The sequence below is a fragment of the Cervus elaphus genome, chromosome 30 (genome assembly GCF_910594005.1).
Source record: "Cervus elaphus chromosome 30, mCerEla1.1, whole genome shotgun sequence".
NCBI classification, from domain to species: domain Eukaryota; kingdom Metazoa; phylum Chordata; class Mammalia; order Artiodactyla; family Cervidae; genus Cervus; species Cervus elaphus.
The window spans coordinates 23,963,481-23,986,560 of NC_057844.1; the positions used below are offsets into that span (position 1 = coordinate 23,963,481).

The following is a 23,080-nucleotide window of genomic DNA, read 5'->3' on the forward strand; positions in this document are numbered from 1 at the left end:
AGTCTTAAGTATATTTCACGGACGGTTTCAAAGGCATTTTTATAGGAGTTAGTTCCATGTGTTTAAAAATGTGAAAGCTTTACTAAAAATCTTTTTTGGTGCCACAGGGATTTAAATTAATGCTAGGATAAGAGAATGTTCTAAAAGAATGCACAGGTCCCCTGGGAATTGTTTATAGGAACTTTTCATAGAATACTATTTAATCAATCCTTATTTAAAATAGAGCTTCTTTTTGCCATTTATCTATTCATTTATATTAATATTTGTGAAATATTTACTCTGTGTTTACCCATGTGCAGGCACTGTGGTGTAAAGATTAATGACATCTTTTTGATTTGAAATAGTTTCTTCTCTACAAATGAAGATCTTAACAGTAGCAAATAATCAGGATACAACTTTCTTGTTATAAATAAAGATAGGGACAGAAGCACACACACACACAAAAGGCATGACAAATTTTGTTATCAACATGCTGGGAACAACTCTAGAGAGGGAATGACATTTGAGTCGAAAGTTGAAGAGTGATTAACAGTCTTTAGGGCTGAGGGTGGGGCATGCCTGGAACAGTTACCTGAGACTGGGTTTCACATCACAATAAAGAGCTACAGGAGTTTATTGGCGAGAAAACTAAAAAGGGACAGGAGCGCTTCCATGTTAAAATACACAGAATGTGAGAATAGCAAAATTACAGAGTTAAATGCTGAGAAAAAATCAGACAAGAAATGCTCTGTTAACAAGGGGATAAAAGAATGTGTGCTTTTCTCAGAAATAGAGACACAGACATATATAACAAACGTGGATAACAAGAGGGGAAAGGTGAGGTGGGATGGATTGGGAGATTGGATTGACACATAAAACTACTATGTATAAAATAGATAACTAATGAGGACCCACTGTGTATCACAGGAAACTCTACTCAATGCTCTGAGATGACCTAAGTGGGAAGGAAACCCAAGGAAGAGAGGATACAGGTAAACGTGTGGCTGCTTCACTTTGCCGTACAGCAGAAACTAATACAACACTGTAAAGCCACTATACTACAATAAAAAAAATAAAAGAAAAATAAAAGAATGCATGCTTTTTTTCTTCCCACAAAATTCCAGCGTACTAGATATGGAATTTCATTCAAAGAGGCAATTATCAAAAGAGGATGTATTTTCCAAGTCTGTATTATTATTATTATTATACTGAGTTACCCTTGTGAAGGCATAAACAGTATGGACATGGACAAAGACAAAAGACATGGACGACAGTTTAGCTAAATCCAGGTGGTGCAGTGGTAGAGAATCCACCTGCCATTGCAGGAGACGCAGGGTTCCATCCCTGAGTTGGGAAGATCCCCTAGAGGAGGAAATGGCAACACACTCCAGTATTCTTGCCTGGAAGATTCCATGGACAGAGGAGTCTGCTGGGCTACAGTCCATGGGGGTACAAAGAGTCAGACACAAGCAAGCATGCACTCATAGGTGATTGTAATGCACACTTATGTAGGAAATCTTCTCAGCAGAAGCCGCAGATAACAGAAGCACATCTCATAACTCCAGAATCTGACCTTTCAGATTGTAACTATGAAAATGCATGTGTTGCTTGGCCCCAGAAAATCTGGTTGGATGACCTATTTTGATATAATATTTCCTTTTTTTTTTTTTTTTGGCTGCACCACGCTGTTTGTTGGACTTTAGTACTCTTAACAGTGAAAGTGTGAGTCGCTCAGTCATGTCTGACTCTTTGTGACCCCATGGACTGTAGCTCGCCAGGCTCCTCTGCCCATGGGATTCTTCTCTTCAGTCAAGAATACATTTCCTTCTCCAGGGGATCTTCCCAACCCAGGGATCAAACCCGGGTCTCCTGCATTGCAGGTGGATTCTTTACTGTCTGAGGCATCAGGAAAGCCCACCAGGGATTGAACGCGGGCCCTTAGCAATGAGAGTGCAGAGTCTTAACTGCTGGGTCACCAGGGAATTGCTGCATGTTCTTTATTAATATTCCAATACACCTATTTCATTACTAAATGATCATTTTAAGAATTACATTATGACAACTTTATAATTATGAATTTTCAGGGCTGTATAACATTTTCTGGTGTTGATACCGTTACTAAAAAGCTCTTCTTATTTTTATTGGCATTTAGAGCAATTTCCAGATTGCTATTGTTCACATGGTGACATGCGTGTGCCTATAAGTCTTTGCTTCTGTTAAGCTATGTCTCAAGTGGAGTCTTATAGCCTTCCTGATTCCATCTACAACTCAGAGTTGTTTCTTCAATTTTATTTTCTTAGTTTTCAACTTCACAAATAGTTTGGAAGTGTAACTGTTTCATCATAATCTCTGAGGTGAATTTTTTAAAAGTTTCTTTGTAATTGATAAAACAAGTATAAAATGGTATCTTAAGATTGATTTGATTTGTGTTTAACTTTAGAAAGAATACATTTTTCTCCACATCTAGTTAGAAAAATTACAGTGTGGTACCAAGAAAGAATACTATAAATGTTAGGATTCAGTGACCTTTAAGGTATTCTAAAATAAAAAACTTACTCCAAATGATGCAGAACTTTTACCTATCAGCAGATCCTAATCTTCTGATAGGTAAAAGGAGGAGAGTGAAAAAGCTGGCTTAAAACTCAACATTCAAAAAATGAAGATCATGGCATCTGGTCCCATCATTTCATGGCAAATAGATGGGGAAACAGTGAGAGACTATCTTTCTGGGCTCCAAAATCACTGCAGATGGTGACTGCAGCCATGAAATTAAAAGACACTTGTTCCTTGGAAGAAAACTATGACCAACCTAGACAGCATATTAAAAAGCAGAGACATTACTCTGCCGACAAAGGTCCATCTAGTCAAAGCTATGGTTTTTCCAGTAGTCATGTATGGATGTGAGAGTTGGACTATAAAGAAAGCTGAGCACTGAAGAATTGATGCTTTTGAACTGTGGTGTTGGAGAAGACTCTTGAGAGTCCCTTGGACTGCAAGGAGATTGAACCTGTCCATCCTAAAGGATATCAGTCCTGAATATTCATTGGAAGGACTGATGCTGAAGCTGAAACGCCAATACTTTGGCCACCTGATGTGAAGAACTGACTCATTGAAAAAGACCCTGATGCTGGGAAAGACAGAAGGCGGAAGGAGAAGGGGACGACAGAGGATGAGATGGTTGGATGGCATCACTGACTCATTGGACATGAGTTTGAACAAGTTCCAGGAGTTGGTGACGGACAGGGTAGCCTGACGTGCTGCCGTCCACAGGGTTGCAAAGAGTTGGACACAACTGAATGACTGAACTGAATTGAACTGAACTCTTCAGTCTCATCTATCGAACATGCAAGACTCAGTCTGGAGAAACCAGAAGGATTTGAGCATTCCTCCCTCTCAAGTCTCTCCTGAATGTGTCAAAGTTACTATTTGGGGAAAGAATCCAAGATTCAAACTGGCCTCTAGTTGCCTCATCATGCAACTTGCAAAAGGTCAGTTACCTATATCTGTGATTCAGTTTCCTCATCTGTCATATATATATTTAACCATGCGGGGAGCTATGAAGGCAAAATTGCATAAATGATAGTCTGATAAAAGATCCAATTGAAAGAATAATGACACATGAGTATGTGTGCATGAGGTATGAATACATATGTGTGTGTGTATAATATATACCTGCTATATTAAGTAACATTCATTAAGTCCAAACAGAGCAAAACTCCCTGAGGTGAAAATTCTGACATTATCTATTCTTTGAATAGATAACTCTATAGTCCTGTCATTTGGTAATTGCCCCCAAGCCCTCCAAAAACTGAAAAGTAGAAACTCTGTCCTAAGCACCACCCATTAGTAGTGGATGGTCCCAGTCCATTACTACATGTTAACAGAAGAATTCTGTGGCTAGCCAGGTTCTTGTGATAATTAAATCTGAAACAGAAGATTTTAGTTTTCTGTTCTCCTTCCTCTCTTCTCCCATTCTTGATTCCTGAAATTCAAAGCTATATTTTATTTTTAAGATTATTTGAAGATTCTATTTGCTCTAGTAAATTTATTTAGGCAGTTGCTATTCTAAAATAAATATGGTAGATTTGAAGAAAGTGAATTTAGTGGGTTGAAGAGAGAATTGGTGGTAGAGAGTTCTTGGTTTTATGATGTGAGACTTTGATTTGCTTCCCAGATGTGAAATGTTAAAAGCATTTCATATATTTCATGAGAATGGTTTATACATAGGCTTACAAAATTATATAAAGTATTGATTGCTGTTGTTTAGTAGCTAAGTCGTGTCTGACTCTTTGTGACCCCATGGACTGTAGCCTGCTAGGCTCCTCTGTCCATGGAATTTCCCAAGCAAGAATACTGGAGTGGGTTGCTATTTCCTTCTCCAGGGGATATTCTTGACCCAAGAATTGAACCCACATCTCCTGCATTGATAGGTAGATTCTTTACTACTGAGTCACCAGGAAAGTTAATAAAATATTGATAAATGACAATAAATCACAATAGCTGAATTCAATAACCAAACCCTCTGGTCTAAAAAGTTTGTCATCAGATGGGGAGAATAAATACCCTTGAGGAGCTCTTGTAACTTTCTGGAAGGATGGTCGTGTTTGGGGAAATTATCTGGTTGTTCCAAGACCTGGATCCTTCCAACTGAGAAGCAAGGCTAATCCTTGTTCATAAGATTCAAGTACCTGCCATAATTCCTGAGACATACATATCTTTGAGAAGTGTTAAATGATATCATAAATGTGTCTTCAAAAACATGCCATCTAGTTGATGAAATTTACATTGTTACATTTGACCATATTGAAAATACATGTTTTTATTACAGTCTATAAAATAGGGCTTTTCTAGAATGGATTTTGATGAAATTATTGACTGCACAACTAGAAGATACATAGCTAGGTCAGAAAAAATTTAAAATTCTTACTATAATATTTTTGTAGAAAGGAAAGAAAATTATTTTTTCTTTCCTCACAAATATTGCAAAAAAAAATTTTTTTTTACTTCTGTTTGTCAAAATACCTCACACTTTCCAGAGAGAAGAATTTCACTCAATATTCTCTGTAAGTTTAAGTAGCATTGCACTTCTCATTCAAATATTAGGATATGTTATAGACAATGGAAAAAATAAGTATCAGACTAAAAATATTTTGAAATACGTATGTGACTTTTCAGTTTTTAACCTTGCAGGTTCTCTATGACTATTCCGTCAAAGAGAAGTTTTCTTGCATTGGGGAAATTAAAAATAAATTCTGTTCCACTGAAAGTTGCCAGAATCTGCCTGAACTCTATGAGTAACACATGATCAGTGGGGAAGAAAAGAGTAAAGGACAGTATCTCTGGACGTTTTCTCTCTCACATGAAACTCTAGCTCTGAAAAAGCTCCCGAAATGATTTAGTTCCTATTTCCATAAATACAGTCTTTAGAGGCTCATTCATTTTTTTCAGCAAATCCAAAAATAAACCCAGTCTCTTCAGCTAGTCATTCCTCACTTAATATTGTGAAATATGATACAGCATAGTGTTTTCTCATGTTTGAACACAGACCAAAATTTCAGAGTAAATACTGAAAGTCCATTCAGCTTAGGAAAGAAATGTGCAGAATAACAGAGCATATATGTGAATAAAAAGAAAGAAAAAGTAAAATATATAGAAAAGTAAGGGCTATGATGTCTTGGAATTGTAGTCATTGGGTTTAAAACTTTTTTGGCAGTTTTAAAGAAAATGATACTTTTGTTATTGAGGTTTATTCAGTCATTCTGAGATATATACATGGTGCTTTAAGCCAACAATTTAGTCCTTAAGTTTATATATTTTTTATATATATATATACATACATATATAGTGAAAGTTGCTCAGTTGTGTCTGACTCTTTGCGACCCCATGGACTATACAGTCCATGGAATTCTCTAGGCCAGAATACTGGAGTGTGTAGCCTTTCCCTTCTCCAGTGGATCTTCCCAACCCAGGAATCGAACCCAGGTCTTCCACATTGCAGGCGGAGTCCTTACCAGCTGAGTCACAAGGGAAACCCAAGAATACTGGAGTGGGTAGCGTATCCCTTCTCCAGCGGATCTTCCCGACCCAGGAAATCGAACTAGAGTCTCTTGCACCGCAGGCAGATTCTTTACCAACTGAGCTATGAGGGAAAACATATACGTGTGTGTGTGTGTGCTAAGATGCCCAGTCGTGCTTGACTCTTTGTGACACTGAACTGTAGCCTGCTACGCTCCTCTGTCCATGGGGTTCTCCAGGCAAGAATACTGCAGTGGGTTGCCATTTCCTCCTCCAGGAGATCTTCTTGACCCAGGGATAAAACCTGTGTCTCTTACATCTCCTGTGTCTCCTGCATGGCAGGCAGATTCTTTACCACTATGCCACCTGGGAAGCCAACAAATATATGTGTGTGTGTCTCTGTGTGTGTGTATATATATACAAAAATATGTGTATATAAAATACAAATCTGAATTATTTCAGAGTCTCATTCTAAAGTTTACTCACAGTGAAATTTCCCATTTGAGCAGCAAGATTCAACAAGCAGATTAGTTTTCTATAAGCTGATTTCCTTCTCAGAATTTGGTTTCCTACTAAGATTCACTTATCAATATGTGGAATAGTAAAGTATAATTTGGTTGATAAAAAATAAAGTTATTAAACTTACTAAATTTAGTTGAACCCAAACTGACACTTTTTTTTTTTTTTTTGCCTCTCTGGCACACACTCAGCAGATGTCATTTTTCAGAGCTTGCAATCCCGTTACGTCCAATGATATTTTAAACAAGCACGATTTAATACTTCAAAAAATAGGAAGGGTAAGCACGGAATCTTTTTGAGATAGATGACAGAACAGTGTGCATTTTTATAAGGTGTCATAAAGAAACAGATGACTGAATCAGAATTATTTCTCCCTCTCTCTTCCCTTGCACACAGGTCCCTTCATTTCCTGTGTCCTGTCCACACATTCTTCCTGAGATCCTTTTGCTTCTTCTGAGAGCAAACAAGAACACAAACATCTTTATGACCAATCTAGAAGTGGCCAGCTTTCCTCCTAGGGTGTGAGAACTGAACAATGGGAGTGGCTGTCAGGGCACTGAGGGAGTGACGACAAAAAATTACTGAGGTGGCTTAGATCTCAGGTCATAGTCTATACTCTGCAGTATTCAGACTCCACTAAGGAAAAGTTTAGCTAGACTAAGTCTCTAAATTCCCCAAACTAAGACAATCATTAGACATACTGAACTTGATGAGATGAAACGTATATTTACTTAGCATTGATCTCTTGGTGAATGCTATGTATCATCCACCAGCCTTAGTCCACACAGCACCCAAGCAAATTAGAAAAAGGCACCCCCTTTTTCTAGATAGGACATGCTTTGCAAGTGGGGCTGGCGGGTTCAACATCCTGTCCCCTCAAGTAGGCAGCTTTATGCAGAGCAAAATCTGAACAACTGGACGTGAGGATCCTATTTATATAGATCTTTCTCTTTAGTGCTTTACAAATCACAAGACAAAAATAATATAACTAGGACATGTATTCACAATCATTGCAGAGTAGGATAGTGTCTGATTGAGAACGTAAGATTTTCTAGAGAAAATACCAAATTCACTCCATAAAAATTTAGGTGAACCTAAACTGATACTTGATACAGATTCCTTGTATGAAGGCTGTCAAAGAGCGATGAATAAAAGTCACTCTTCTTGTTTATACTAACAGGAGAGTGAATACTTACCCCCATCTTCAACCGTAAAGTGGAATATGTCACTTGTGGCATTAGCCCCTTCTCTTAAGACATAGCATATTTTCATATCATCAATGTCAGCTAGAAAACAACCAAATAACAAGATGATTAATTACTAGGGCAAAACTGGTGATTCATTACGTATGGTAAGTCCTGTTGGCTGTTACTCTTCTGAACCACGTTTAGATCTTCTTCTCCTAAGGGAATTGGTGCTATCTTATTTCTCCTATCTCTAAGCCCCCTTGATTTCAGCTGTGCCTTGGAAATCTGATCCCTTACACAGATAAATAGAGTGCAAGAGTTAGGCTATAATAATAGCAAGGTGTTGCCCCTCCCAATGGTATTTGCATGTTCATGCACCAAAGGAGTGACTATCTAAATACGGAATGTCAGACTCCATGACAGGTGGAAAGGGAGATATTTTGAGGCATGGCAGATTTCCTGGCACGACAGAAATCACACCCTTTGCCTCCCTGGCCCTGAGAGGACAGAGGTTCTTCTGCTTTCCCTTTGGGCTAACTTTTCTTTCCTCTTGTGTTACAGCAGGCTGTTTCTAAGCTCTCCAAATTTTTGAAAGAAAAAAATGAAAAAAAAAAAAATCTCACAGATTGAAGTTTCTATCATGACCCAGTACCAAAGAGAACTTAGAAAACATCTAGTAAAAGCTGAAACCTTTATTCAGAGTGAAAAATTATTCTGCCTCGGAAATGTTTTTTTCTACTATTTTCTATTCAAGCTCTCAAGTTCACTGGTATGGTTTATGTTCAGTATTGACTAATACACAATTTTAAAATTTATTCATCCATTTTGTGTTTTTCTCCGTAACAATGCCACACAGACAACATAATAAAACAAACATCATTCTGCCCTGTGACACTCCCATGACTCACTAGTAGACCACTATTATTATAGATCTGGGCCAATCAGAAAGTAGTTATTTTCAAGATTACTTAATATCAAGATCATGGCTAAAGATTGCTTCAACAGTGATAAGCAATATTTGTCTCGTGTGTGGTTTATTTATCTTCTAAGATCTTTAATCAGTTCAAGCTATGGAGTTTATAGGCATCACGTATAAGAAAATGATTTTATGAAAGTATCACGTGATGCACAGTATTAGTTTCTATTTTCTGTTTGTGGTTTTCTGGCTTCGAGGCATGCGGGATCTTAGCTCCCCGACCTGGGATTGAACTTGTACCCCCTGCAATGGAAGGTGAAGTCTTAATCACTGGACTGCCAGGGAAGATCCCTCAAGTGATGCAGAGTATTAAAAATGACCAGTTACTCCATGAACTTCTATAGCTCCAACATACAATCTACCTTGGCTCACATAGATTTGAAAGGTGACTTGCTTACCATCAGACATTTGAAGAGGGGGAAATCTGATTTAATAGTTAACAGTACCTTCTTGTGCATAAAGATACTTAAGGACAAAGCAAGTTCAAGATGTTTTGTTCTCCTTAGAACTTCATCTCTAACTCTAATTTCCCCAAATTCTGCCTCTTTCTGCATGGTTACCTTCTGTAGAAGGTTGAAAATTTTTGTTTTCTGTTTCCATGGTCCTTTGCTCAAGGATCTTACACTCAATAAAGGCTCAAATGTGTCTTAATCTAAAATTAAAGAGGCTGGAGGTCTGGTAGCCCACACTTGCATCTTTCCCTTTGTATGGATGATGTTTCTGCAGGATAAGGAGTGAAACCTCATGTATTGGTCTTTCCCAGTTTACTCTTACAACTCTCAACTTTAGTTTTATTGGTGAAGGAGTGAAGGGAACTCTGCTCTGACTCTTAGGTGCTTAGCAGAAAGACAACATCGTCTGGTCATGTGGAAAGGTCATCTTTAATTCTATAAGAAAATCTAAAGGTTGTACTATAAGAAAAAGAAAAAAAAAACAAAAACAACACCCAGTCCTTGTATCAATGTTTTCTAAACAAAAACTATAGTACTTGGGAGATCGTTTCATTAAAACAAATTACCACTTCAAGGCTGATTTTTCAGAAGTTTTCTTTTTTAAAGTAATGAGAACATGAATTCAGTTATAAGATACTCAAGAGTTAAATTTTCCCTCCAAGTTAGACCTAAACTATTGATTAGATGAAACAAACGAAAACTCTTTTTATAATTTTCTTACTAATGCATTGTTCAAAATCTCAAGTAAAGACTTTGATTGCAACAGTTATTCTATAGGTGCTTCTATATATAAGTATTTATAGAATATAAATAAGTATTTATAAAATATAAGTATTTTATATAAAATGTATATGCTTATATATACTTTTATATATATGTATTTATATACGTGTGTGTATATATATATATAATGTGTTTATATTATATATAGGACTTCTCTGCTGGCTCAGCTGGTAACAAATGCACCTGCAATGCAGGAGACTTAGGTTCAATCCCTGGGTTGGGAAGATCCCCTGGAGAAGGAAATGGCAACCCACTCCAGTATTCTTGCCTGGGAAATCCATGGACAGAGGAGCCTGGTGGGCTACTGTCCATGGGGTCACAAAGAGTCAGACACAACTGAGCGCCTGAGCATATTATTATGTTTATATATATATAAACACTTGCCTCTTAAGGTACAGAAGTATTAAAAAGATAAAAATCTAATAGCCAAAATGCTGTCTTTTTAAAGTAAACTTAGGATAATTAACTAGATTTTCTTCTTGCTCTTAAACTTGCATCAGATTTATTTCAGTTTATCTACACAATCATTTCATTTTTTTTTTTTTAATTCTAAATTAATTGACATTCCTGGTAACCACACCTTGGTTATCTTTGGGGAAATCTCAGAAAGTGATAAATTATCTCCCATAAGCTATCACTATGTATTTGTTGTACAGAAAAAAAATCCTGGTACTTGAGACCTGCGGTGGACAGAGCAAAGAAGCATATCTCGACAAAACATGATGTTTGAAAAGAACTAAAAAATTTCCCTAATCTGTCTAATTCTACCTTGGTTACTTTTCCTAAGAGTGAAAGTTAATATGTTTTAGAAATCATGTTTTTTTTTTTTTTTCTCTTAGGGACCATTTAGTCAACCTATTTGGCAATAACCTTCCCAAGCCATATATGCTAAGCTGACTTAATTCAGTGTATTGAAAATCCATCAAAATATTGTTCAGCTTGTCCCTTCATGATAAAACAAAGAAAAAGACAGCACAGTTGTCACTTTAGACACCGCTTCCACTTCCTCTGGCAGAGGATGAGATGGTTAGATAGCATCACCGACTCAATGGGCATGAATTTGGGCAAGCTCTGGGAGATGGTGGAGGACAGAGGAGCCTGGTGTGCTGCAGTCCACGGGGTCGCAAAGAGCAGGACGTGGCTGAGCGACTGAGCAACAGCGACATGACTTCCTCTACTGCAAGAGCAGCCATGGTAACCACGGTAACGGAGCTTTCTCCATTTTCACTCACTCATCTGATTTCCATAATAACTCCTCTGAATCAAACACCAGCCTCAACTTGTTGAAATGAGTCCTTGTGTGATTAAATAAAAACAATTTTCCTATGTTCAGTATTTGCATTCTCATTGGAACGTGATGCTTTCTCCTAAAATGTAATCTTAAAAATTTATATTCACTTTTTATAATAAACTCACAGCTACTCTATATTTACAAATGACCACAAAAAAGCAATCACGGTGATTCCAAGCCAGTGACAGAGCAAAGGTCTGTACTGAAATAGCATGATTTAATGACTCAGTATTCAGGAAATAATATTCCAATATTTTGAGCTGTTGGACTTGGTCCATGGAATTTAAATTAAATATCCTTGCCCTATTTTCATTCAGAAATTCTTTTTTAAAAAATCACTAAAATCAGATTCTTTTTTCTGATCACAGGATTCGTTTGAAGTAACATTTTCGATCCTCTAAAGAATAACCTTTCAATATTCCTTTCATCCTCTTTCCTTTCCAAGAAAAGAAACCAGTCTAAGAGTGCATGCATCTCTATCCTCAGAAAGCCTTCACACACAAGTTTCCTGCTGGTCTTGCATGACACTTGGCACCCAGAAGTTTTCCTGTCCCTGCAGGCCCTAGGATATATATTCAGGCTTTCAGCCAAGAATCAGGAGGTTGAAGGGTAGGGCTATCTGCCAGAATCTAAAACAGAGAAGCAGTTTACTTTAACACTACACTCTGCGACATCCATGTTTATTAAAGCATTTGTTACCTAAGAGTCTAACACTGTTATAGGACAATAACACTTCCCCTTGGGAAGCCCTGGGGTTTAACTCCATCTCGAACCCACAGAGCTCACACAGGAGAGATTTGGTTTCCATCCTGACAAGGGTGAGATTTTCATGAAAGCAACCCAAAACTCTTTGTAATGAAAGTTGCACATTCTAGAAAACAGAGGTCTAACTCCCAAGCCAGCAGATTGAATGGGCTTCTCCCTTTAGTCATTGAGTAACTCTGCACAGGTCACCTACCCTTCCTGTCTCAGACTCTGTGGACACACAAAGAAAATCGAGGTTACAAAAATGCATTCATCTCCAAGAATGCAGATGCTTGAGGCAATACCATTTGTTACTGTGTTTGACACAAGGCAGAGAGGAGGTGTGAAATGAGAAAATAATTTCCTCCTACTACTAATTTTGTTAAAATATCTTTAGGCTCTTAACAATGAACTGGGTATATATTTTGGTGATGGACTTCCTGTCTTCTTGCTTGTGCTAAGTCACTTCAGTCGTGTCTGACTCTTTGCGACCCCAGGCTCCTCTGTCCATTAGGTTCTCCAGGCAGGAATACTGGAGTGGGTTGTCATGCCCTCCTCCAGGGGACTTCCCAACCCAGGGATCAAACCTGTGTCTCTTACGTCTCCTGCGTTAGCAGGCAGGTTCTTTACCACTAGCGCCACCTGGTCTTCTTACACATTATTAAATATACTTTCTTTTCTTGTGTGGTTCAGGTAACATGCCTTATATATATATAATCGTTCTAAATCTAGATAAGTGTTTACCTGTTATATTTTTGGACAGGTGTTAGTCTCATAAAATCTTATAAAAATTCTAAAATCTACAAAGTAAATATAAATACATCTTTCTATTTTCATTACAAAGTTGCTAACAATAATAATAGTCTTAGAACAACCCTCTAAAAAGCAATCAAATTAATACAAATTGGAAAGGTCTATTTGAATGGTAACACACGGATGTGCTCAGTCATGTCCGACTCTGTGATTTCACAGACTATAGCTCGCCAGGCTCCACTATCCATGGAATTTCCCAGGCAAGAGTACTGAAGTGGGTTGCCATTTCCTACTCCAAGGGATCTTCCTGACCCAGAGATGGAGCCTGTGTCTCTTGTGTCTCCCGCATTGGCAGATGGATTCTTTACCACTGCGGCACCTGGGAGGCCCCTATTTGAATGGTGGCTGGTAATAATAATTATGTGGATTCAGAAAATTTAGAAAGCACATCTTTCTCTAAGATGCTAACATGCTTCATGAACTGTCTTCCGCATACAAAACAGGTTGCTCAGAGGAATAGTGGGGCTAATGGAACAGAGTTGAAAAGCCTGCTTCAAATTTAATTCACTGAAGTTCAGCTCTTTCTTTGGCATCTTAGCTTATATTTTCAAAATACAATACTCCTACTAATGAAGGTCACTACAGTGAGACATATGGCAAGAAGGGAGCTGTTCTCATAGGAAACAGAGTCCCTGTATTTTCGCCTTTCTTTTATTTCCCTTTCCTTCTCTTTCCTTGGACTCTATTTTTTAATTTAATTTTTTTTTGGCAGTGCTACGTGACACATGGGATCTTAGTTCCTGGACCAGGGATCAAACCCACACCTCCTGCATGGAGTCCTAACCACTGGACCACCAGGGAAGTCCTCCCTGGCCTCTAATTTGACGCTCTACTTACAAAGTTATCAATGACAGCCATATCTTAAGAAGTAAGACTTGGAGTGCCCTTTGATTATAAAGAAAGAAAAGTGAACCATACCTTGTGTAAACTGAGTCACACTGTGGTTGCCTTGGCCCAGGTTAAGGAGATATCCATGTCGAGGGGCCTCCGTCACAATAAACTGGAGAGAAACATGTAAGCTGTCTCTGTCCTCTGCTTTCAATACTTTACTTGTGATCATGAACCCCAAGTGGCCTGTGGCCAGAGTGCGAAGTGTAGAGGCCCCTTTGTTCACTGCAATTTGGGGGACTCTGTTGTCAATAGCTAAGATCCGGATCTTCATTACTTGGGGTCTTCTTGTTTCAAAAACTGTATCAGGAAAAACATAGAACTCTGTATGGGAACCATCAGTCACTGTGAAGGAGAAGCTGTCTTCACTTGACTCGGTACCATCATGTCTGTAGCTGATTAAGTTTTCATTCAAGTCCTGCTTGGTAAAAACCAGGGCGGGTCTGGTATTGTTGAATAGGAGTTGACCATGAACAGGCACCTGGGTGACAGTGAATTTCAAGAGTTTGTCTGGAGTATCCCTGTCTTCCACGGTGAGTTCAAAGGGAGTAATCAGCTTCTTTTCACCTTCACTGACAACCAGGTTATGGATGGTGACCACTGGCTTTTTGTTGTCCACATCGCTGATGGAGATACGGAATGTCCGAAAGACAGGGTTACGTCCATCAGTGACTTGAAACTCAAAACTGTCCATCTTTACCTCATCATCAGCTGTGTGGATATAGTAGATTTTGTTGCCAGCCAGTTGGAGCTGAGTGAAAGATGTGATAGACACTCGAGGTTGGTCTGTGCTTTCTAAGTGGCCTCTCATGGGAGCCCTGGTGATGGTAAAAACTAAGTTTTCATCAGGGCTGTTCAGGTCACTAGTGCTCAGTAGATCTGTTGTGAGGGTGACCTTACCGCCTTCTTTCAAGGACACTCCTTTACTTATCACATCGGGGAAGACAATGTCAAGGCTTCCAACAGACACATAAAAGTAGCGATCTATGAGGGCATTGATTCCATCCGTCACATCAAATTTAATTAGATCCCGAATGCCCTCTTGCCCAAAATGGACATACTGAATCAAATTTCTGTCTACTTCATCCTGAGTAAAATTCATGCCCAATGTGATATTTTCAAAGACACCTGCAGGTTTTTGTCTCTGTAATAAGCCATGTCCTGGCCCATAACGAATAATGTAAACCAAGGATTTGTCTTCAGAATCTAAATCAGTTGCCATTAATATTCTGTTGTTGATAATTTTGGTTTCCCCGATTTCTATTTCCAGTCCATTATTGATGGCCATCCTAGGGGTCTCGTCATCAACAGGAATAACCATAATGAGGACCATCTTTTCCACAGAGTGCTTACCATCTGTGAGTTTAATCACGAAACTGTCTTCCTGAGTCTCAGAGTCATCGTGCTCATAAATGATGCTGGAACTCTCTATGATCTGGTCCAAGGTGAAGCTTTCCACCAAAATGGTGCCATTTATCAGCTGGTTCATGACGTGACCGTGGGTGGGAAACCTGGTAATAGTGAAAGTTAAGTCATCCGGAGGAACATCAGCATCAGCGGCATTGAGGATGGGTGTATCAACCACCAGACTCATGCCTTCCATCACCATAAATTCCCTGATGAATATTTCTGGCTGTTCATCATTGGTGGGAATGATTACAATGGGGAAAAAATGTCTCTCTGAAAAGTTAATGCCATCAGAACAGCGAAATATAAATCTGTCTTCCACCGGTTCTACTCCTTTATGGACACTCTGGACATAGTTTATATGACCTTGCCTGAGATCTTTCAGAGTAAAAGCACTTATAGCTATTCCTGCTCTCGATTTTTCAGAGCCGGGGGCTGGAGAGATGTTCTCCACATAACCCGAGGTAGGCTGAATGACGATGGTGCACAAGATGTCATCATTGAGAGAATCGATGTCTTCAGCACTTATGTGCATTGAGGTTATAACGCTTTTATCGCCTTCCAGCACAATAAACCGTTCACCTACAGAAATTTCTGGGGCCTGGCTGTCAACAGGGAGGATGGTCACCCACACGGTAACTCCTTGGATAGTGGTACCGCCTATTCTCCATTCTTGAGACATATCCGACAGACTCAGGTTGAAAGAGTCTTCTTTGGGCAAGAGACCTATCTCCCCACTTGTGTGAGCATAGACGACAGAGCCCTCCAAGATGTCTCTTTGGGTAAACTGCTCTGCTGGAACTCCATTGACCAGGATTTCTCCATATAGGGGTGGATCTTCCAAGAGGAAAGTCAACATCAAATCATCAGCATCCCCGTTGGTCCCCCTGATAACACTGGCAGTGATTTCAGTAGCCCCGTTTTCTAAAACGTCCAGATAGGACCCCAGCATGCCTGCAGGAAGGCTCAGCATGGGCACCTCCCCATCCATTGGCCGGACATTCACTCTGAGAGTGACGGGCACCACGTGGTGTCTGTCACTGACCTCCAAGGAGCAGCTGTCGGTCAGAGACACAGCCCCATTATGGGCGTAGGAAATCCGACCCTGTTTTATGTCCTCCAAGTGGAAAATCCCACCGACATGCAGTACCTGTCCAGACAGCTTCATGTGGCCATGTTTGGGCACCTGTATGAGTGTGAAGGTGATGTGGGCCACATCAGTGTCCACATCACGCACGCCCAACTCAGCCTCACTCAGGATGTGGTGGCCCCTCTCCTGAACGGTGAAGCCAGTGTTGAGGATTTCGGGTGGCTGGTTGTCCACTGGCTGCAGATAAAAGGTGAAGGTGCCTGGAGCCACGTTCCCAGCTCGGTCCTCCACCTGGAATTGAAACTGGGCCACTCGGGCTGCCACTCCCAGCTCCTGATCTGGAGGCCTGTAAGCAATTTTATGGTGGTTGACCTGCGCTTGGGTAAAATGGGCGACCACCACCGAAGGATCGTCGGTCAGGACCAAGGTGCCCAGTGGGGCTGGTGAGTGGTTTTCATCTGTGTCCATCGGGGGCTGGGTCACCGTGTAACGGAGTTCTCGGTCATCCGTGTCCAGGTCCGTATAGCGTAGCCACTTCTTCCTCAGAGGTGTGAGCTGGGATTCCTGTACCACCATCCGAAGGGGACAGCCGCTGCCCAGCTCAGGAGGGAGGCGGTCTACGGGATGAATGCGTATCATGAACCTCTGTAGCCCAGACTTATTAGGGGGGTCGTGGTTATCCTGGACACGAAATGTGAACTGGTCAATCACTGGCCCAGGGCTGTGGGGCCCAGCGTGCCTGTAGAAAAGTCTCCCCTCTGTTATGTCTTGCTGCTGCCACTCTGTCACTGTTTTCTCATAGAATGCTCCCTGTTTTCTCCAAGGGCTCCCGAGAAGCATCTCCTCCCCCTGGGGAAGATGGGTCTGGCGGAGAAGCAGATGCCCTGCAGTGGAGGAGGGTGACTCGAGCACAAAAAGCAGCAGAGAGTCCTCTGAGTCCATGTCAGTTGCACTCAGAGCTTGGGGCAGGATGGGCACAGTTTCGCCCTCTGCCAGCGTCAGCCCCGTGTTGGCATTGAGGACTGGGGGCTGGTCATCCACAGGCACTAAGGTGATGGGGAACAGAAACTGTACCTGGTGCCTGCGTCCCCCGTCCACCATTCGGAGCACGAGGTTGTCACTTAGCGAGCCGTCTTTGTCATCGTGATGGTAGACCACTCGGCCGGCTGCTAGCTCAGCTACAGTAAAGGTCTTAGGGGCAGAGTTGCCATTGGAGGCACCCAGAAGGACAAGGTGACCATGCCGGAGCCCGGCCACCACCTCCAGCTCTACGGCCTCTAAGTCGTCTTCATCACTGATGACCAAGTTTTGTGGTCCACTGCCTGCAGGGCCAGTGAGGGGCCGAGATTGGCCCTCGTAGAGAATAAGACCAGTGTTCCGGGTGACCACTGGAGCCAGCGTGTTCATGGGCTTCACCACTACCATGAAGGAAAAAGGATCGGAGGCAGCGCCTTCTGGGTCCACTACTTCCAGCTCCAGTTCAAAGAGACGCTCCTGGTCAGAGTCTTCAGAGGGGGGCTGATAGGCAATCTTCAGGAGGTGCAAATCCCTCTGAGTGAAGGAGGAGAGGGGCAGACTGCGGTCGTCAGTGCTCACCAGGAAGCCCTGGCCGGGCTGGAATGGAGAGGTGAGATTGAAGATCAGCAAGTCTGGGGCACACTCCGCATCCTCGGCGGCCAGCATGTCTGGGGTCAGGGCGGTCAGGACAAACTGGTCCACCTCCATCATCATCATGGCCACGAAGCTGGGCTTGGGGGCGGTGTTCTCAGCCCCTCCTCGGATTCTCACCAGCACTTGGAAGTGCTCGCGCTTCAAAGCCGGGCTGCCCACAGGAGAGCCTCGCGATCGCAGCTCCACCACCATGGGCACCCAGTCCCTGTTCGGAGAACGACTGGGGGCGGTGTGGCGGTAGCGCACGCCCAGTTCCTGGAAGGCTTTGCAGTCCATCAGGAGGGGCTCCTGGGTGTCCCCCTCGCTGGCCGGGCCCGGGACCTGCGGGTAGTGAAGGAGTTTCCCGTAGCGAGGCAGCGCGCCCAAACCAGACAGGATGCCCACGCGACACTCCTCGGTCTCGGGCTGGTAGGCGAATTCCAGGCTCCGCGCGTCCAGGGCATTGCTGGTCCCCAGCAGCTCCTCCACGACCAGGGGCAGGTTCCGCGTCACAACCTCCAGCTGGGTGAAGACCACCTCCACCTCCAGCACCAAGGGGAGCACGGCCGCCCCTCCCGGCGCGTCGTAGCGCAGCTGCAGCCGGACTCGATCCCGCGACGGGCTGCGCGCGCCCAGGTGCGAGTAGCGCACCTCTCCCGCGCCGAAGTCGCAGGGGAAGCGCTTGGGACGCAGGCGGCCGGGCCGCTGGGCCAGCGCGTCGTTGTCTAGCACGGTCACCGCGCACCGATCCCCCGGTTGCACCTGCAGCACTAGGTCCTGCAACGGATCCAGCCAGACCTCACGGCCGAAGGGCACCCGGAGCCCGCGGTTCGCCAGCACTATGGCTTCTTCGGCGGGGACCCCTGCAGCCCCCGCGAGATCCGGGGACAGCAAGGCCCGGCCGGGGTCAGGTGGCTGTGCCCGGACGCGGCTTACCAGTGACAGGAGAAGCAGCAGCACCAGCCCGGGCGGCGTCGGAGGCGTCGGTGGAGACTTGGTGGGGTTTCCTGCGGGGCGCGTGCGCGCGGTGACCCCGGGGGTCCCGGTGGCTCGCATGGTCCGGTTGTGACGGCTCAACCCGGTCCCCTGGAGAGCGCAGTCACTCCCAGTCCCGGGCAGTAGGTGAGAGCGTCCTCCGGAAAGTGCCAGGAACTCCGCACGGCGCCCGCGGCGTCTCACTGCAGCGAGGATGGACCAGAAGGATGGGAAAGTGGCCCCGCGCGGTCCAGGCTGGGGCTGCGCGGGGAGGCTACACCATCCCGGCCGGCCCAGCTCCACGGCTCGCGGCTCAGGGGCGCGGAGGACTGAGTCTCCTCCACTCCTCCTTTCCAGGTCCCGGGACCCTGAGCTTTGAGGGAAATCCCACCCCTCGCACCCCCTTAACTCCAGTCCTCCCAGGAGGCCAATCGTGAGTCCGGGGAGGAGGCCCCGAGACCAGGGTTGGGTAGCGACTCCTGCCAATCACGTCCTGGGGGCCAAGGCGGGGAAACGGCGCGCAGGGGAGGAGATAGAAGGCGCAACAGGTTGTCCTGGAAGTGAGGGGGCTCGCTTCTTTCTGAGCTGCTAGGGTTGGGACTTCAGCCTCCTGCAATCCACGAGAATCCCCATTTTACCTCCCACTCCCCAAATCCAATGGGAACCCACTCAGGGAATGTTTATTTCTCTCTGAAACTTGCAAGCCCAAGAGGCAAGTTAGAAGCAACTTGGCTGGAGTTTGAATCAAAACCCGGGGCAGTAAAGGGAGAAACTCGGGCGCAAATTTGCATAAGAAGGAGAGCTGGAATTAAAAGTCAAACTAGAGGAGGCAGAGCCTCCCCCTCGCCCCCTGCTGTCTCCTTTTAAATTATGACGGGTACAGTTCTCGGGATTGGTGAGATTTCAACAAGCCCCCGCTTTGCAACCAAATTTCATTGCGAAAGGAGAAAGAGGCTTTTGGAAAGGGTGAGAAATGCAGTCAGATAGAAATCGCTAGGGTCGCCCCAAAGAATAAGTTCTGGGGAGTGTAGCCCCAGGCTCTTCCAAAGCCCGCTGTTAGGGCAGCTGTCATTAAAGACGTTCCTGTTCTCTTCGCAGTAATTAGACCAAGTACGAACTAAACCCGCCTGTCAGCATCACAGTTCTTGGCTTGCCGAGAGAACTGATAAATATCCGGAGGGCGAGCTAAAATAGGTTAGCTCCCTTCAGGCAGCCGGTTTTGAAGCCTGACTCGAGCTCTGCCTGCCCCCTTGTGTTTGTCAGGCTTCAGAAGTGCGGAGATTCCCCTCCAGAAAGGTTTTCTAATTGCTCCCCTCCCCCTTGAACCCTCACAATTAAGACTCTACCGTTTTCACATTTGTTCTTTAAGCAGTCTTGCTTTTCCTGAGCAAGATGTTTTATTTTAGGTCACATTCTTTTCTCTCCAATAATACAAATCAGACAATTAGTTGGAATATAAAATTGAAATAATGGTCATTCTGCCCTTTTCCTGCTCAAGGGTATTTTAGATTTGGGGGTGGGGGTGGGGAGGGAGTGTAAGACAGTGTTAAGTCCTTTTACATTTCTGTCGAAACTGAAGATGTAAGATACATTGTTGTTGTTTAGTAGCTAAGTCGTGTCCGACTCTTTGCGACCCCATGGACTGTAGCCCCCGACAGGCTCCTCTGCCCATGGAATGTTCCAAGCAAGAATACTGGAGTGGGATCTTTCTGACCCAGAGATCAAACCAGCGTCTCCTGTTTGGCAGGTGGATTCTCTACCACTGAGCCACCAGGGAAGCCTTTAAGATGCATATGGGGATACATTTCGGTGAGAAGCATTTATCCGTTTAACCGTTTGGTGCTTTTATCCGGAGCTCCTCCAGCTTAGGGTTTTGATGGCTACCTGCAGCATTGAGAGCTATTTTCCAGGACCCAGCACCACCTCTACAAGAGTATTGAGTGATGTCAGAGTCCGCTCCAGGAAGCCCACTGGGCAACCTCTGCCTGGGAGTGGAGAGGGAGAGAGTTTAAGTGAGTCACTTATCCAAACAAATAACATTTAGTTAATGGAATATATTTCAGCCTATTCTATATATATTGTACTTCTGGAGAACTTTGAACTCCTCTGTACAATTCATACATGCATTTTATAATTTAGTACAAAATGGACATCCAGGAACACAGGAGGGATGTGACCAATCTTTTAAACATATGAGAAAATCCCCATCCAACTCTTCATCAATTTCTGATCTGTTTTGGTATTGTTACTTTATAATTTAGTATGCTTGTTATTATTATGTACAGAATTCAAAAGAAAAATTCTATGATGTCCTATTCACAAATACAACGAACTGGAAGGGACATCTGAAAGGGATGACTGAAAGGCCAAATGTAGAGGGACATCATTTTCAGAATATGGTTCTTTATGTGTTTTATTTCAAATCCTGGTATGGGTCTTGATTGAAAAATGTCAGGCATCGTGACTGTGGGTTCATTCTGACCAGTGAGACTGCCAGCCTGACCCCTGGTGCTTCCCAATGGCTGGAGGGCTTTCCTTTCTTCCTTTTAAAGTCCAACTCTGTTTGACTTGCAAGCAATGATAAGATCAGCATTTGAGGTATGGCAGTATGCCTGAAGGGTAGAGTTCAATATTTTGTTTAATGGTAAGAAGAATAGAAGTCCACATTTATTTTCAAGTAGCCTAAGGATATCAGTAAATTATAATTATTTTGACTTTTTAATTTAGGTTGCCTTGATAGAGGTGAAGGAGTGACTCTAAGAAATTATTTTTGGTAAATGTCTTAGGTACTTGTTTTTTTAAATTACAGAGAAAGTAACACATATGTTTATTTACTTAAATGTATTTTGCATTGATGATCATTGATAAAATGGTGAAATATTAAATTCTCATCTGAAAGCAAAGATTATTGAAGGTAATGATCCCTCATTTGGATAAATATCTCAGTGTTACAATATTTCTATACTTAAATTGGCAAATAAATATTTTATGACCAACACTTGCAAATCTTAAGAGATAAAATAAGTTGACAAACATGTAGTTTTTTAAAAATGCCAAGCTTAAGTCTTCAGTTCTTGCCTTTTAAAGCTTTTATACACCTGCTGTATATATTCTGGGGAAAATATCCTTTACAATAAATTTTTAAATTTGTTTACTCTACGGAACACACACCAAAATGTCTCCTCAAACCAACTTAAAGCTAAGTTTATTGATTGTTAAAGCTCAAAGGATCTCTGACCTAAGGTTAAGCACCCAAGAACTTGTGTTGTAAAATAAAAGATGCAGGCAAGATATTCAGGTAGAAATGGGATAGTAGGTTTGGGGCTCTTAAGTCAGATGCGCTAAAGATACACATGGTCACATTTTGATTGTTTCAGAGTGGTTTCTCAGTTTATTTCACCTCTCTTATGTTCCGCTACTGGCTCAAAAGACCACTAGAAGAGATTGCTCAATAGGCATCATTAAAGTGCTTACAGACGAGTGATTGAAGTTTTAGGTAAAACATCTGTAATAGTTCTCAATAGGATTTTATTCTTTGTTAGTTTCAGAACCTCAGCTTACTATAAATCCAAACCTAACTAATTTCAGAGTGGTGCTGAGAGGGTGAACAGCCTTGTGCCGGTTGACCAGAAGCTGGATTTCAGCCTTGGCTCTGACATCCACCAAGTGACTTGGAGCAGTTCCCTTTGTTTAGCAACCAGTCTCCTCAACTATCAACCAAGGCCCTCAGTCTTTGTGGACAAATTCCTCTTTGGTAATATTTTGATTTTTGGTGTTTGGTGCCTTAAGACCAAATTTATGGGTGACCTTCCAGTTCCTTCCTTATGTTCTATGCTCAGAAGCAATAGTTATCATTCTTGCTGGCAAGATTGACTCCACTAATGAAAAAATATGACTACTACCTAATCAGAAAATTAGAAGTCAAAGCTCATGCCCTTTGCCAATGGGTCAATTGTTTCCTTTTAGATAATATGAAACAATTTTTGCATTCATTGACATGGGTAGCTTACATACATCATTAAGTAACTATATTTTTTAATCAAAGAGAAAATCAAAATTAAAATCTAGCAATACAAAACTAAATTAAAATTCATTAGGAGGATAGATAAATTTTCAAGATGAATCTATTATAAGGTGATACACATAGTGTCATATATACCCAATCTTCTAGATAAAGCTATGCTCAAATAGGGGTCTACTCTGTGGAAAAAAGAAAGCACACTGGACTAGAAGCCAGAACCCTTGTTTTTTTGAAGCTGGCTTTTCCACTTACTTGCTTTGAGCTCTGGACAAGTCACTGTCTCCACCTCT

At 42.5% G+C, this 23,080-nt stretch overlaps 1 protein-coding gene across 1 annotated transcript in view; it reads right to left on the minus strand.

Annotated features, from left to right (window-relative positions):
* FREM2 (FRAS1 related extracellular matrix 2) overlaps positions 1-19,140 on the minus strand; it is a 157,741-nt gene extending 138,601 nt beyond the window's left edge. Inside the window, exons 1-2 of the mRNA XM_043892295.1 lie at positions 13,678-19,140; positions 7,710-7,799 (exon numbers count right to left, since the gene is read on the minus strand). Of these exons, the coding sequence (XP_043748230.1) occupies positions 7,710-7,799; positions 13,678-18,850 (5,263 nt within the window). The 5' untranslated portion in view covers positions 18,851-19,140. The remainder of the gene's footprint in view (positions 1-7,709; positions 7,800-13,677) is intronic.
* Between the last annotated feature and the right edge of the window lie 3,940 nt (positions 19,141-23,080).